General features: G+C 31.3%; 1 protein-coding gene across 5 annotated transcripts in view; it reads left to right on the top strand.

Annotated features, from left to right (window-relative positions):
• The window catches only part of Hr4 (nuclear hormone receptor 4), a 236,092-nt gene extending 218,948 nt beyond the window's left edge, over positions 1-17,144 (top strand). For all 5 annotated transcript variants that reach the window (XM_074177114.1, XM_074177112.1, XM_074177115.1 and 2 more), the window contains 2 exons: positions 3,276-3,415; positions 8,602-17,144. In XM_074177114.1, the coding sequence (XP_074033215.1) occupies positions 3,276-3,415; positions 8,602-8,682 (221 nt within the window). In that variant the 3' untranslated portion in view covers positions 8,683-17,144. The remainder of the gene's footprint in view (positions 1-3,275; positions 3,416-8,601) is intronic.
• The last annotated feature ends 1,219 nt before the right edge of the window (positions 17,145-18,363 follow it).

The raw sequence follows: 18,363 nt of genomic DNA, 5'->3' as shown, positions 1-18,363 counted from the left end.
TGCTGAAACTTATCTCATTTTGGGGCAAAAGGTAAATCAGTCTACAAAAGTGGTATTGAAATGTTAAAGCGGCATTGGAATGATTGTGTAGCTCTTGGTGGAAATTACGTTGATGAATGGAGTCTCTTAAGCCCGGGACTTTTCAGTTCAGGTGTTGGATAACAATGATTGAACGAAAGGTATGACCAAAATCGATGATGTATAAGTTATACTTCTATCAATTATTTATTTGAAAGAAGATTTTCAGAAAAATTTCAGAAAACAGGTTACGTCATTTTAATTTTCGTGTTATTGTTACCCTAACTTGGGGGTGGAAGTAGCTGAGTGAGAAATACTGGAAAAGCAGATCCACTGTAAGTGAAGAATCTACAGGTCTTGGGGTTTTCCAGACATTTTGGCACAGCTTTGATAACCCTATTTAGAACACACCAAAATAATAATGTTCATAAAATATCTTGGTCAACGAGAGAAACAACAATAATCATTCAATTGAGCGCAGTACATCATCTATAATTTTGTCAGTCTTCATATATTTTTCTTAACCGAGTTAATTCGAGTTGTCTAATGCAGTTATAGATGAAATCTTGAAATATAACCGAAAAACAAACAGACACATAGCCAATTTGCTTGTTGTTACCAATATGTCATTTTTATCAACTAGCTGTAAATACAAGAAAAACTAATATGTCAATACCATTTTGTTTTTATTATTATAACTGACCTGATGTCAAAATTGTTTCAAAAAATGTCCTCAATACAAGGTGTAAATGAATTGATACTGATTTTCATTATTTATTTGTTCAAGAAACCTTTCCACATCGCCCCTCATGCAAGGAATTTTAGAATAATAGTTCGATTTATGAAGTTAAATTTCAACATTTCATTTCAGCTATTTTACTAGACCTGGTAATACCATTCGCCAAAATTTTAACTTGTTTATTATTTGGCGAATTCGCCAAAACGCCAATATTTATGAACGAAATGGCGAAAAGTAACAAAATTATTGAATAATTTTATGGATGGAAATTTTAATCGCAAAGGAATTGGGAATATTCAAATCTGTTGGATGATGAAATCAAAGGCATCTTTTGTCAACAGTTATTTCCGGGGAGCGGGGAATGGTGAATAATATTAATATGGAGTATTAAATATTTTCATCAAAAATGTATATTTTATCAGTTTTGACAAAGAGCCTATGTTATCTCATATTCTCATATGAAATGTTAATGTCAAATCGATCTTTCCATGTTTTAAATAATCCCGAAAAAAATCGAAGTTGTTTGAGTCCTAGCAAAAGCTTAGCCATAGCACATGACTCCATTCAAACTAAAACTCTGTAATATTCAAAAACAATTTTAATACTTTCCATGTGCATAAACATTCCATAGTTTAAAACTTTTGTTGGTCAAAAATCAAATTTATCAACAAGATCATTCAATTTTTTTAAGTGTTTTTTTTCTTTTGATTATTGTTTTGATTGCAGCTTTTTTATTTTCAACTGTATTCAAATGTAAATATTGTCTTATCCTACTTAATAATTATCAGTGTAACTTTAGGCTTATTATATTTTCTGTATACTAACGAAATCCTTCAAGAAAATGACGAAGATTTAGACTTGAGAAGTCGACATCTGTAATACCGTTTTTTTGAAATGAATTAACAAGATCAATATTTGTTTGTTGATGAATGACTTGTTGGGATGTTTTTCAACATCAGTTTTTTTTCATGATCCGTTTTGAATTATCAGTTTTTTTATTCGTGATTAATATCTACGTCCAATAAAACATTTTATATTTGTGAATATCTACATTATTGATATCATGGTTGGATTTAACCCATTCCGTGATGAAAAGTCGTAATTTTATTAACGAATTGAGTGTTTTTCCTTATGTTATCCGTGTTTGCTACTGAAAAGCCGAGGCAAGTGTCATACGGCGAAACATCGAATGTCTAGCAAAGAAGATGAAAATGTTCTATGTAAGTGAAATTTTACATCTTTCATCAATTATATTGTGTAGGAATCCTGTGAATGATATCTGATTCGATTCCATTACGAATGTTTGAAATTCAAATGGAATAGAGAGAAGTGTTTTTCGTAATATTCAGCGTTCATTCAATGTTTATATGAAAACAGCTGTTTTGATAGGACATTTTCTTCCAGTTTGTGTCTGAAAGTTACTTCTCTGCATGATCTACACATCTTTGTATACAGTTAATTTTTGAAATTGATTTCTTCCTTCCTTTTTTTGGAATATTCCCACATTTTTTTGTATCATGATTGGGTAATAGAAAACCAAAAACTCGGAAGCTTCCTCATTTTCTACCGAGGAAACTACGGCTCAGTCCATTCATATATACAAACTTTTTAGTTATTCCGATAAATAACTTCGTTAATTCAAAGTATTTTTCACAAAGAAAATGTTCATTTCATCAATAACACTCCAGTAATTTTACCTATAAAAAATAGCAGAAAAATTATACAGATACATATCTCAACGTTTCGGAGGCTAAAGTCTGTAGTAACGTATTAGAGTGGACTAAAAAGTTTACCTTTTCCACACCTGTATAAGGTTTTCCATTACAATTTCAGTATTTTTTCTCAGATTTTGGAAGGGGAAAATACCCAAAGAAGGTCTATGGAAACTACGGTCGATTTACTTCACAAAAATTGACATTTAGTAGATGTAATATATACTTCGTGACCTACCACAAAAAAGATATTGGTATGTTCGTCAAAACAGTTTAACTTCTGTACTCTCAAAGTAACGCCTAAAGCGTAAACCAAGTCTCATATTCATGTGATCTCTTTCTGGAATAACTATAAAACTGTTTATTGTTTTTGACCTAAAATTTAGAGTTCAAGTTTTTTTAAAAAGTGTTTTGTAAGTTTCTGTCTATTCTGCAAAAACTGCATTATGATTTATAAGCTTTTCACCTGTACACATTTGCATGACAGTCCATTTTCAATTGCAGATCGAAAAAGAGAATAAACTTATTTATCAATTTATATTCGAACGAATACAAGTTTATTGTATTTGTTTGAAAATGTACTTGTATTGGGACACAACTGCAATATCGTTAGTTACAAATGAAAGTGGTATAAAAACATAGTAAGTTTCAAGTTTTCGGTCTGTATCTGTGGCCCAAGAATTTTCTCAATACATGTGTTCCATGGAATATTTCCTATAGAGTTTTAAATGCTGAAATGAAATTTTTTTTCTGGTACAAACTGATTCCGTTCCGGTTGTTGATGATATAATTTTTAAATTTTACAGCCAGACCTTCCAGTAGTTCGGGACCCAGTGAAATGGAAATAATTCATGAGAGATATATGACTTGCCTCCGTATATATACACAACATATGTATCCCCATCAGCCCACAAGATTCCAAGACTTAATAGTTAAATTACCAGAGGTGAGTTAGTTACATTCATTTCTTCCTCCTATGATTCAATGACTTCATTTATAGTGTAATTATTTAAAAATGTGACAGTCATTATTCTAACAATTTTATTCAGTATTAAACTGAGACCCATTCATAAGTCTTTATTTTATTTGATCTTGTATTGTATAAATGCAGGTTTAATTTGTATTTTGATTTGTCAATATACAGTGCGTAAAAGCCAAATGGAAGCAATTCATTATGTCGGTTACGGTACATATTTTAACAAAATTCCGAAACACGTCAAATTTAAATTATAATTTGACATACTTCAACGTAAATACGTAGTACGTTACGTAATACGTTACGTTACGTAATACGTAAATACGTAACCCCTACCTTCAATCCTCGTCGAACGACAGGTGCAACCACCAATTTTTTAAATGGGAAATATAGGCTTGTGATATATCGTTTGAAAGGCATCTTCATTCTCTGTTCAAAAATGTTTCAAGTTTATTGCAAAAATTAAAATAAAATAAATAAAAATCATGTGGTTACCGAAATTCGATAAAATACACTCAAAATTTATTGCAATATACTCAAAACTTATTTCATGTTGAGGTATTGATAATAAGAAAGTAAGCAAAGACCATAGCAATGTTCTTTTTACATGGTATCCTTTAAAATACTGCAAATCATTTTCGTAGTAACGTGAGTTAAAAACACCTTGTCAACTTGTTTTGTATGTTACAACATTAGTTGTCAGTATTTTAACTTAAGTTTAAAATTCGTTAATTTCAAGTCAGACAAATAGTTAGATTAACGGAAATCCATAAAATAACAATTTTACGTTTGGTTACGGAGATAAAACCCAAACACAACAGGAAGTAGCTCGCCAATTTAGTGAGAAATTTCCTAATTCACCTCAATGAACAATAAGCAAAATAAAGAAGCAGTTTCGCGTGCTTGGTCATGTGGGGCAGAAATAAAAGCTGCCAATGCAATGAGTGATGAACTCAAATTAGATGTGATGTTTGAGGAAAACCCACATACATCGAGTAGAGAGGCATCCACTACATTCAATGTTAGACATACATCAATAGTAAATATATTAAAAGAAAATAAAATGCATTCCTATAAAATGATACCTACTCAGGAGCTCATGGAAGATGATTTTGATAGAACTTATTTTTGTGAGCAAATAATGGATATGTTGGATAACAATAGCATCCAATTTGAAGACGTTATATTTTCTGATGAGTGTACTTTGTCTCTTAACGGTCATGCTAATCGGCAAAATTGCCGCTACCGGTCAACGGAAAATCTTCACTAGATGAGAGAACACCCTCAAAAGTTAATGTTTGTGCAGGAATTGTAGGAAACTATATCATTGGTCCTTTTTTCATTGAGGGCAACATGAATGGCGATGATTATTTGGCACTACTTGAAAATGATATCATTCCAAGTTCAGCAAATTTATATCCTTATCCAGTGAATACGATATGGTTTCAGCAGGATAGAGCACCACCACATTACCAAGTTAATGTCCAGCAATACCTCGATACAGCATTTCCCAATTGGTGGATAGGGAGGCAAGAATCGATTGAATGGCCAACGCGATCACCTGATCTTTCATCATTAGATTTCTTTTTGCGGGGACATGTAAAGAGCAATGTGTACAAAACTAAACCTTCAGATTTGAATAACATAAAAGAAGAATAGCGCTTGCGATTAGGTCAGTTTTATTTGAGATTAGGATATTGCCAAGACATCGTATTCTACATTTCATTTCGTTTTGCATTACATTTTAGTTTTTGAGTGTATTTTATCGAATTTCGGTAACCACATGATTTTAATTTATTTTATCTTAATTGTTGCAATAAACGATATCATTTTTGAATAGAGAATGAAGAGACTTTTTAAACGATATATCACAAACATATACTTCTCACTTGAAAAATTGGGGGTTGTACCTGTCATTCGAAGGGAGTTGAAGGTAGGGGTGGCATTTTTACGTTGAAGAATGTCAAATTATAATCTACATTTGACGTGTTTCGGGATTTTTTTTAATATGTACAGTAACCCAAATAATTAATTTAATCCATTTAGCTTTTACACGCTGTATGTACGCTATATTGGATTTGTGCAAATTTCTATGTAAAATCGTATGCAGCCTCCATTTATAATACGTCCTTCCAAAAGTTTTGTCCGTTTTTATGAGTATTCTTCAAACTGCAGGCAGAACTTCGATGCTCAATTCGTTCAATTTTCGGACGGGTGATTTGTGAAACGTGGGGATGGGCGATGTCGTGGAGCAGAATCGGACCTCTTCTGTTGACCTGTGACGGCTGCTACTGACGCAATTTTCGGTTATTTTTCGATTCATTAACAATTTACCTAGGTTCAAAATTAAAAATCTTCGTTAATCATTAAGATTTTTTTTCATGTTGATATCGATCAGAAGCTTCATGAAAATGACTTTTTATTTTCTATTGTTCCAAAAATAGTTATGAACAAATACGTTGTTTATGAGGTTATTAATTTTTTTTGAAACATAATCTTTGATGCAAATTATGATTTTAAAAAAAATCGTTTCTTGAAAAAAAAATGTCATTGTTTGAAAACTGATTTGTCAATTAACGATTTTTTTAATCATAATTCATCTTGTTCTTTGATAACTGAATAAAAATTCATTTGAATGTTTCTTTGTTTGTTCAATAAACAGATTGTTATAAAAATTATATTTTTTCTATATATTTTATCTCTTTCTACATAATGTAACAAAAGCAACCATGTATTGAGAAAAAAAAATCATATTTTGAAAATTCAGTTATCCTTCACTCCCATCATTCTCACCTGGTTTTTTTATGTTTAAACGCATTATAACATATAAAATAATTGAGATACAATGAAAAAACTCAGGACTTGAATATTTTTTGTTAATTGAAGAACACTTTTAGGCCAAAATTCGAACTCTTACCTAATTATTCATTTCATTTATAGCATTTGTTTTTATTTTTTCAATTTTTATGACTTTTTATCCGACGTATATTCGTCAATAATTTCAGCTTATCAATTTTATAAATTATGGATAAATATAAGTTAACAAGAAAATTGTTCTTCAACTTCATTAGCCTAAGTATCTTACAAACTGGAAATGAACTAGAAATTGATTATTTGAATTAAGTTTTTTATAGATTTTCTCCGCCCCCCAGCGAAGCTTCCACAAGCTCTGTAGCAAACAGTATATACTCAGCTCTAGCAGTATCGTCTTCATTCCTATCGTTGAATTCGTCATCTTCAATTATTGTAACCTTTTTGCCATTTTCACAAATATCTCATTTACAATGTTTACAAAGAGACGAATGTAGGAGTCCGGCTTTTCGACATCCATATCTGTTGGAACAGTTTTTAATGCAATTACAGTGGATTAATTTCAACAGGTTACCAGGAGCTAATTGTCCTGTTATCAGAAAAAATAGTAATCTGAAATGGAATTTAAAAAAACTTTCAATAAATGTAAACAATTCCTAATAAAAAAACTCAATCAAAATAAACACAATTTCTAGGCCCATAAATAAACTTAAGGAAAAATTTTCTTATTTATTCTTATTTTTACTCATAATTCATAAAATGATAGATTTAATGTAAAATTGATAAGCCCTAATTATTGATAAATATACATCAGATAAAAAGTTATCTGAGTCTTAGAATAGGATGTTTTACCATAAAAATGCCTTTTTGTAAACAAATTCTCTGAATGGAATGAATAATCGGGTAAGGGTTTGAATTTTGGGGCAAATTTGTGCTGTACTAAAAAATAAATGAGTCCTGAGTTTTTCCATCGTATCTGATTTAGTTTATAAGTTATAATAAGTTCAAACATAAAAAACCAAGTGAAAACAAGAACAATTTTTTTTTAAGTAGATATAATATATGAATACATTTTTTTTCTCAAGAAATAATACATTGTTGTTTTCGTTACATTGTGTAGAAAGTGAAAAATGATATCTAGAAAAATTTTAATTGTTCATAACAAATTGTTTATCAAATAAACAATGGAAATTCAAATGAAAACAATATTTTGTTTATCGAAGAGCAATATAAATTATGATTTTGAAAAATGGTTCCTGAATATTAATTACAAGTGGTAGAAAAAATTGTTCAATAACAAATCCGTTTTTAGGTAATAATTTTTTAAACAATTTATTTAATCATAATTTGCATCAAGGATTATAGTTCCAAAATAATTTTTTAAATTATCTTGTAAACAACGCATTTGTTCATAACAATTTATGAAACAATAGCTGATAAAAATTTTTAAAAACCATTTTCATATAGCTCCTGATCATAAAAAACCGATGGATGGTAATATAAAAAAATTATTTTTCAATGAATAATGAAGCTTTTCAATTTTCAACCTATTTATTTTTTTTTTATTTTTTCAACGGGAATCAATTCTGAGACCTTTCAAAATTAGCCTACTTGCAATGTTAATGTTTAAGTAGAAAAATGTGGGAATTAATGCATAATTAACTGGAAAATCACGATAAATATTTTTTTTGGCCGCGGATTATTGTTCATTTATTCATCCAGTAGGTGTCAAAATCTTTTCACTTCTTAATTTTGATATTTAATAAGTTTTCAACCCTGTGGGAAAATTATAAATCTTGGTCCTATAGTTCCTTGTTTTTGTAGATATCCTCTACTTTCTGAATCTTTTTTCGAATTTGAAAACTGTCGAATAGTTTTTGTGATATTTGCAAAAAAAGTAACCCCATTTTTTTTTAGTTAATTGTTTTTATCTTTTGCAATTTTTGCAAGCGGCACTTGAATGTTTTCAAAAATTATCTATGCGCTATTTCGAATCGTTCATATTTTTCGGAAGCGGAGAAAAAAGTTTGACCTAAAAGACACTTACCAGAGTATCACTAATAGTCGACTGATATCGATTCATTAATAGGGCAAGTCTGAGAAAAAAAAAGGTATGACATCTTGTCTTACGAAAACATAATTAATAATCCACGAATATCAGTGATAAACGAGTCTTTTCTCAATTTTATTAAAGTCGTCTTCGTAAGAGGAGATATCATAGATATTTCTTACCATTATTACTATTTTGTGGAATTTCACTGAATTCTGCAGATGATTCGACGTTTCTAGGAAGTCTTTCTTCAGTGGTTTGGTATTTCTGCTTCTGATTTTTTTTTCTGTTTCAGATTCAATCTGCAGCGACTCTTCTTCTTGAGAGTAAAATGTTCTATGTTCCTTTTCTTCTGAACTCCGCTCTTCAGAGGTAGTACCACATCGAAAGCGGCAGTGAAGAAACGTAAGGTGTCATTCTTCAGAAGAGAGATGTGCGTAGAAGATTTTAGCGAATGTAAATAAATGAATGTATACATAAAATAGAGAGTGGTTACATTTATGGAAAAAAACTATCTGTTACCAATTAAGATATTCGTCAAAAATATACTGGGTGAGCGTTCGATAAATTAATTCAAGTGTACTGATATTGATGATAATTATTCGGAAAAAGAAAGTAGTTTATGCTCAGAGAATGACAGACTGACAGATGCAAATCAGCAAAATTCGAAGGATTTTTGAGTTCGAAGAACTCAGGCCGGAATCTTCGAAGCATTCACTGAGTTTGGACCGGCTGGATGTTACTGACCATTATTTTTTGGAGAGGTGTACAAACTTCTTATCACAGTTTTGTTGAATCAGAATGATAAAGTGATAATAATTCAATTCGGAAACTCATTGAAAATATGAAAGTGATAATAATTCAATTCGGAAACTCATTGAAAATATGAGACGTTAACCATACTATTTTTGTTTCTTGAACCTCACACTGACTTACGAGGGCTGTTCAAAAAGTAATGATAAAATACTCTATACAATTATAAATAGTTATACAATCTACCGAATCTTCATGCTTTTCGCCCTTATATTCCATTTCAACTTTCACACTGTCTTAAGTTCTTCGAATCACGATTCCGCAGCTTCAATGACCTATCAGTTGGTCGTGAATTACGGAACTCTGTTGAATCTGAAGGGTAAAGTGAAGATAATTCAATCCGGAAACTCTTCGTTAATAGGAGATGCTAACCAATTCGCAAATAAATATACTATTTGCGGGGAAGTAGTTGTTTTCCGATAGGTATTTACCATGGTTTGATCTCAAATAAATATACTTTTTCTATTTCTTGAACCTCACACTAACTTACGAGGGATTTTCAAAAAGTAATGATGAAATACTCCACACAAATATTTATTCAATATTCCATATCTTTATGTTTTTTGTCTTTATATTCGACGACTTTCGTACTGTCTGTTTTAAGTTCTTTGAATCACGATTCCGCAGCTTTAGTGGCCTAATAATTGGTCATGAATTACTGTACTCTGTTGAATCTGAATTCAGAAGCCCATAGGAAAATAGCAGTTGCTAAACATTTCACAAATGAATGTATTGTTTAATTTTTTGAGTCTTACACAAATAAAAATATTAAATCAATCCTGGGAAAAAACTTTTCGGTTGTCTACTTCTTCATCTTCAGACAAAAAAAAAATGTGTAAAGTGTCTTCTGAATCTGTATGCTTTTTGCCCCTCTGTAAAAATTCAACTTTTGCATCGTCTTTTTCAAGTTATTTGATGCGCGACTCATCAGCTTTATTGGCCTTGTAATTGGTCATGAATTTCCGCCAAAAATTCAGAAATTTGAATCGTACTATTTATGGGGAACAGATGCAATGTAGGCATTGGTAGTAAACTGATGACGTGTTATTCATATTTGAGTATTTGTTTTCATCTGTTTTCCTTTACAAAATGTTGCATCGCAATCAAAACCGATTTTCAACAATGCATTTTCTCTGTGTTGACCAATTCCACCAACAAACTGCAAGACATCCTTTGCATGACCGAATAATTATCAGACATGCGGCAAGCTTGCTAAAGGTAAGTATCTCTTCTACGCGAACGATAACTACAGTTGTGTTCTTTTCAATATCAGTGTAAGACGTTGAAGGGCGTTATTTGCTCTGCTCGTTAGCAAAACTGTGTATACTATTCTCGAATAACTTATACTACTTTCCCCAGTCTAGCAAACAATTTTATGTTGCAATGGATGATTAAAAAAGAGGCTACGAAATGGTACGCAGTATTTCACAGGTTCACTAGTACCATTACTTTTGAGCATCCCTCATATCATGAAACCTTTCATTTAATAGGACAAGTTATATTGAAAAGCAAGTTAAAACTTTTAAATGTGCATGCAGAATGATATTTTTGTATATAACATCAAATCAATGGTTTTTTTAATCGTTCAAAGAAGAAATGTCCAAAATTGTCACTACTGACACGTGTATGATGTAACTGTCACAGTTTTGAAAAGAGAATGTTTTTACTGATTGATACTCTCATTTTTCTTCTCCTCATTTCACCTTCAATACTTTCCCATTTCTTGTTTTTACTTACGATATCCTTCAACTTGAACTCCTGTGATACTGACTTGTCCCTATATTTACAACAGACTGAAAATGTTGAAATTAACTCCTCGTAGGTGTTAGGTATATGGCTTCTCTCAAGTATGGCAACGTATTTATTTCCTGGGTGTTGTCTATCCTCGAGTCGCGATCGTTTCTTCTCCATGGGCCACTATGATCTGATCTGTAAGCATCTTGCTTTTCCTCCGAGTTTGGAAAATCGCTTCTTCAGATACTTTCAGCTTTTGGTCTTTTTTCAGCAATTCATTTATATGTCCCCCAGTTTCTGCAGTTGTAATAACGCTTATTAGCGTAAGGATCTATAAGATAGGTTAAACTGATTACTCCTTCGATATCTGCTCCATATTATGGTCTCATACTGTTATTATCGACTCCTGAGTTGGTTCTGATATACTTGCTTCAACTATTGTTGTTCACAGCGCATTTTCTAGATTTTCACAATCGTTCGATATTAGTTTCGGTTGCTGTCCAGAATGTTCTGTACGATTTCCAGTAACTGTTCCGGAAATATAGAAATAATGCAGTAATCTTTTCTTCTTTCTACTAGGGCTTTGTCTACTGCCTGAAATTGTAGTCGGAACATGATTGTCGATATCGGAGTCTATTATTAAATCATGATGGTCTTGCAGCTGTAGTATCTTGTTTTTCATTTACTGTTGTCCTAGTTGTTTGACAACATCTAGTGGTCTTATTTCGTTTTTCATTTTTCTTCTTCCCGTTCGTCTTTTTGCCTTCTTTCTTGTTTTTCTCTTTCCTTTTCATTTCTTATTGCTCCAGTTATTGTTCTTTTGTTAAACTCTTTTACTCAAACTCTCTTTTCTCTCTCTCTCTTCTAAATGCATGACGTTCCCAACCAATTAACTTATTGAGTTCTATTGTTGAACTATGTTTATTGGAAAGTCGACTTCTTGTTGCCTTCTTTCTTGTTTTTCTCTTTCCTTTTCATTTCTTATTGCTCTAGTTATTGTTCTTTTGTTAAACTCTTTTACTCAAACTCTCTTTTCTCTCTCTCAATCTCTCTCTATCTTCTAAATGCTTGACGTTTCCAACCAATTAACTTATTGAGTTCTATTGTTGAACTATGTTTATTGGAAAGTCGACTTCTTGTTGCCTTCTTTCTTGTTTTTCTCTTTCCTTTTCATTTCTTATTGCTCTAGTTATTGTTCTTTTGTTAAACTCTTTTACTCAAACTCTCTTTTCTCTCTCTCAATCTCTCTCTATCTTCTAAATGCTTGACGTTTCCAACCAATTAACTTATTGAGTTCTATTGTTGAACTATGTTTATTGGAAAGTCGACTTCTTGTTGCCTTCTTTCTTGTTTTTCTCTTTCCTTTTCATTTCTTATTGCTCTAGTTATTGTTGTTCTTTTGTTAAACTCTTTTACTCAAACTCTCTTTTCTCTCTCTATCTCTCTCTCGGTTCTAAATGCATGACGTTCCCAACCAATTAACTTACTGAGTTCTATTGTTGAACTATGTTTATTGGAAAGTCGTTTATTTAAATTCAAAAAATGTTATTTTGATATATTTCATATCAATAGAGAAGCTTCAATTAAAAAAAATCTTGTGTTTAAAATCTTGTGTTTAAAATCTGTTTTTTCGTTAACCAGCTGTCGCACCCCTACGAACGACAACCCTCAGAAGTCGAAACGTGTGCGAGCTAAGGATTAATGAGGTCTTACCTTTTAACGTGTGATTCCTAACACGGGAACATTCTACTTTTGGATTACTGACAATATCCAATGGATTCTCCTAACACGACTCTAGTTTCTTCCTCTTTATTAATGCGTTTTAATTTTCGATTTTTCGAAAGCAATGTTGCTTGGAAAGCAGTTGATAAAGAAAGACTACCAAAGAAATAATAAAAATATAAATTATTCAATTTTATATATCAGACGCATAGTTCATTAAATTCTTCCTTGGTTGAAAGATCTCTATGCCTAAAAATATTATCAATAGTAATTTCACAAGACCTCGAAATTTAATTGATGAATTTCTATTCTTCAACGAAATAACTTTGTTTTTTAGCAATACCATGGAAGCAAACATCATGATGGTTGCTCGATTGGTATTGCTCAGAAATAACAAACGTTTGGGTTTGAAAAAATGGACACTTATCTGAAAGAATTTTTAAGTCGAGTGTAATTCGTAATGATTATTTCCTGAAATATTATCAGTTAAATGCATCGATGTGAAAACAACATATTAATTCTCACATTAAATAAATTGTATTATATGAATAACAAAAAATCTCAGTAAACAACATTTGTTTGACTAAACAACGTTTGAATTTATGAACAAATTCTATTGTATTCTATTCTTTTCGGTTTCATTCAAATTCAGAATAACGTTACCATTCGAATTGAAAATGTCTCACTGTCAGAATAAGTTTCGATTGTGATCTAGAGATTTCTGAAAATCATTTTCATTTTTCATTTTGGTTTTTTGTGTCTGTTCATTGTATTGGTGAGTTTTATTTGATTTACATATTCGTCTGAGTTGTCTTAGTAGAGTTTGGGTCTAGTTACTGTCATAATTACAGTAACAAATCAAATTTGTAAATATCTGTAGAAGCATTTAAACAAAGTTTTAATATTGAGTCACAGTTATATTTGATTCCATTGATTTCAGTGACAGTGATTGGAATTGAGAGAATGATGTATAACTAGGCCCCGAGAGTCACTAATGATTCAAGAATAATTACACCTAGATATAAATTTGATGGCTGTCAGTTTTATCGCTGTTATTAAGAAGCGTTTCACCACTCAAAATTCCGTTTTAGTGGCCCTATTTTCCATTAATTTTCCATCAATCTATCGGTTGGAAGGAAATAATCAGTATAATATTGATCTCACTGATAACACTATGCATATGATCACAAATATGTAGATTTGATCAGATTTCCAATTCAAAACAATATTTAAACTTTATTTGTGTAATTTACATATTAAAAACGTGGATTCATAAAATCTGATATTAATTTGACGAGCTAAATAAAACTTCACTTATTTGAGACGTTCATTTTACCAAAAATATCTCCCGTCTCGAACAATATACGTTTTTTTTAACTCAAACGATAAGTTTATACATCATTATCGTAAAACCCTATCTCAGTTATTAGCTCAGTATTGAAAACAATACGAATGTAAACTTTAAAAATACTATATTATTTTGTCATGAACTCCATCATCCTTGTCATCATTATATTGCTTGCTTTGGTAGGTTTATCAAAAATATTTCTCCAATCTAAGAGCTCTCTCCTCAAAATTTTGGTCTGTAATTGAATAAACCCTGAGATCATGTAAAGAGCACGAAAATTGTGTACGGGAATACCGCTACATAAGTCTGAGTAAGTTGCCTTCTAGTTGCGGTAAAAAGTGGCATTATATATTCGTTTTACATACTGTCCGTCACAAAGTTCACTATTTTCACTAGTTGTAGACTCATTACATCACATGTATAAGACTCATGGATATTTTTCTTGGTATATGTGAGAAATGATGCATGGAAAATTGTTTAATGAACTATTAAGAGAAACAACACTACTACACTGCCAGAAAGTGAATCAAACCAACACTGCCACAAGAGATTTGATTTTTTAGTATTTATCTTACGAACTGCCTTTTTTATTATTTCTCTGATTTGTCAAATATTCCTTCACTTTGCCTTTCAAATATATTCCAAGTTGGATATCTTAATATAAAGGTTATATCTAATATGTGTGACGAAGTATTTATAATGATTTTCCATTAATGTTTTCTAATCTACTTACCCAGTTATGAATACCGCATTGAATTATTACTTGGCAACGAATTTCTTAAAACTTTTCAACTGAAATCCTATTTTCAAGGGGTATAATGTACCTTTTGTTCATAGCAATTTGTAAAAATCAATTTATCTATTTTTATTTGCGTGGTAAAAACTACTTAGAATCTCCGTAGGAACTAATTTTTAAAATAAAATAAATCGATCAATCAATTCAGATTCTTTGCTCTATATGACGATTATTCAAAAGTAAAAATCAACGGATATACCCTTGTTTTCGTTATTCACTTTAAATTTACAGTGAAGTCGATTGACAAATCAAATTTCATAATCATACCCTCTGACTGAAAGTGAATTTGTCTGGAATGAACTATTCACAAATCCCGTACTGCCGAAACATATTTCTGCTAATAGATACATACATTCTACCATATCATAGGTAGCTTTCTCTGTCATATAACAAATTTCCGTGAGCTTAATAGATTATCGCAAAAGTTAACTTGAATATATAGTGTCACTTTGGTTACTCCAATGAAAAATATATTTACAATAGATAATATATACGAAATAAATGTATCTATAATGAAAGTTCTGTGAAATTATATGGACACTACTGAATCCAGTTACATGGCAACTATCAACGTGTACCCCTGGCTCAGTTCAAGGAATTTTTATACAAACTTTGAAAAAATATTCGTGAAATTTGTTACGCAAAGTTCGTAAATCGAACGACATAATATTTAAGACATCTTTTGACTTCTGCTTAGTATTTCAACCATGTAATCAAATACTTTTTCTATCGAACTTATCATCATTCACGGATATAATTCAGAACGAATATTTTCCACAAGCTATTCTGGACCAAGGTTTTTTTTTTCAAAGCGTTAATTTATAATTTTTTTTTATCATAATTTGTTCATTTTTTTAGTCTAATTTGAAATATTTCGAAAAGAAACTCAATGCCACTGGGTGTCAGAAAAGAGCAAATAAAACAATAATTTAATGGAGTTCATATGACTGGTAGTATATGATGGTGCTGAACGCGAATCTGAGGTGTGCTTGAAACTTCATTTCAAATAAAAACTTTGGAGTATGCTTGTATTTCTGTGATTCTAAAACAGCCACCGTCATGTGCCTTTGGCATTTTCAAATCTCATTAATTGGATCCACTAGCATGGAATTCACTTTCAGCTCAGCTTCTACTTGCCTTAGTAAAGAAGGATTTTCATCCTTGTAGGATAGATGAATATTCCAAAGTCCATCGTGAGACAAGATAACACGGAGAAGATATGCAGTTCGTAGATGGAAGCACCATCAGGGTGTTGGAGAGGCACACTTTAGAGTGGAACATCGCCAATTCCAAGAAGTATCGACAGTAGAGAAATCTCTCTTTGACAAGTATCAGGACAAATAGAACAGAATTACTGCTACAAATATGATTGACATCAACCCTTCCATTATCATATTTCCTCGGACAATAGAAGGGTTCTGTCTGGAGACTGTAAAAACACCAACAGTGGGGATGCCCTTCTCTGCATGATACGAGAACATTAAAAACTAGGTTTTTGAGGCAGCTACTCGAACAGCTGATGAACTTTCCGCAAAAATAAACTCGCTTCCACGACTACATAAGGATCTTATTCAAAAACACTGAAGACCTTAGCTTATCTATGAATTTCGCCTGACGTTGCCCTCCTCGAACATCATAGCTCCGGGTGAGGGTGAGATGAATATCTTCAGGAAGAAAGAGGAAAAACGAATGAAACGAATAGTTCAAGTAGACTCTACTTGAACTATTCTGTTAAAATGGCTGTTCTGATTATAGAAATCCTCCAAAATTTCCTTGAATCATTAAAACACCAAATGCCTAAATTTGTAAAAAGGTGAATATTTTCATTCAACATTATTTTGAAATATGATTGAAATTGAAATTTCCTTGAAAGACTTGATATGTTCATATATATTTGTGTATATCCCAATAATTTTATTTTAACGATAAACATAGTCTTTTTGTTTATTTTTTCTTGCATTTTTGTTTCCTAAACCATCAAATAATATCAATGTTCGTATATTTCGTCAGTCTAGCACATCTGCAGATAATATTTGACCGTGTCCATATAATTGAACCACATTGTATGTAAATGACTGCCAATTTTGTACGTAAGTTACCAGTGCAACCAATTATGTGTACAAATTGTCGTTCCTTTTTTGAGACTATTAATCTTTTCATGTGTAAATTTTAAAATTATATACAATTTTTTATATTTATTTTGAGTAACAGTATATATGTTTTTGTACAAAAAGATATAGTTGTACTTATTATTTTGTCGATGAACTTAGTTCGCCATATGGACGAAGTTCTTGGCATAAATTGAATTTATTATGATTACCTGATGTATTGTGCATCGTCTTGAGTTACCGTTATTATCTGTTAATTAACATAAGGTTATCTGAGCTTGTTTATTAGAAAATAAAACAGATTATTATTATTGAAATGCGTTTTTATCTTTGTTGTACAATGCTTATTGAATGATAAATGAACTTGCCTGTAAGAAACAGCGATCATAATTGTCAAATTTGGTTCAACCTCATAACTTTCAAAGGTTTTCATATCTTCAATTTTCCAAAGGTACAGACTATCTATGATGGTACCAATGCTTCATTATCAAAGGTAGGATTTTAAAGAGTATTTTGTAATCGGATTACATGTAATTTGAAGTATGGAATAATCGAATATCTAAATAATCTGTTTCGAGATACTCTAGAATCTTCCTTCTTTATGCTTTGTAATAATTGGAGGGTGGGCTAAGAGGGGTCCATTTTAGATTTAAAAAATCACTAAAATGCAAGGGGTTGAATTTGAATATATTAATAAATAAATGTATTAAATATTTTGATGCATTATATGCCCAACAGTGTGACTGTTGGATGAAAACTGTTGGATGTAGTTATCGAGGAAATAATAACGCTTCTTGAGTTAATTTCATAAATCTTATATTCTTTATTTTCACCATTAGATGTGTTAATAACATTAAACCAAAATAACTATAACCAAATTCATAACAAAACATCATTCATAACAAACAACATTCATAACAAACAACATTCATTGATTTATTTTATAAAGAACTCGAATTCATCATTCAGTATGCCGTCTTCCCTGTTCTATACAAATGATAGTCCTTTCAATCACATAATTTGTGGCTTTTTTAATAAATAGGTGATTTATATTAGCACAACATTCCCGAATGGTATTCTCTAAATGTTATTTGTTTGCAAATGGTATGTGCTTATGCACTAGTTATTTTAGATTACCCCATAGAAAAAAGTCCGTCGGAGATAAGTCCGATGATCTTGGTGGACAAGATCCACCGATCCACCGTTTGGTGGATCCGTGCCCCGTCAAGATAATGTCACAAATTTCGTCTAATACTTAGAGGCAGATTATCCAAAATTTCACACAACTGATTCATAATGAAATTTTGGTACACGTCTGGGATCAAATTTTCTCTAGAAAAATATGGTCCAAATATTTAGTTACCTAAGTAATAACCCACACCACACATTTATCTTAATAAATATTGAACATTCTACTTCATAATTTGGATAATTGTTGGGCCACCAGCGACAATTTTGGGAACTAACTGTTCTGTTCGACGTAAAAGTTGCCTCGTCTGTCCATAAAAGTCTGTAGAGAAATGTAATATCATTTTC

Source organism: Leptinotarsa decemlineata, unplaced genomic scaffold (genome assembly GCF_025532065.1).
Source record: "Leptinotarsa decemlineata unplaced genomic scaffold, Ldec_3_MD MMD2_tig00002159_RagTag_RagTag, whole genome shotgun sequence".
In the NCBI taxonomy this organism is placed as follows: Eukaryota; Metazoa; Arthropoda; class Insecta; order Coleoptera; family Chrysomelidae; genus Leptinotarsa; species Leptinotarsa decemlineata.
The sequence above is the reverse complement of the archived record's forward strand: the minus strand, read 5'-3'. Positions and strand labels throughout refer to the sequence as shown.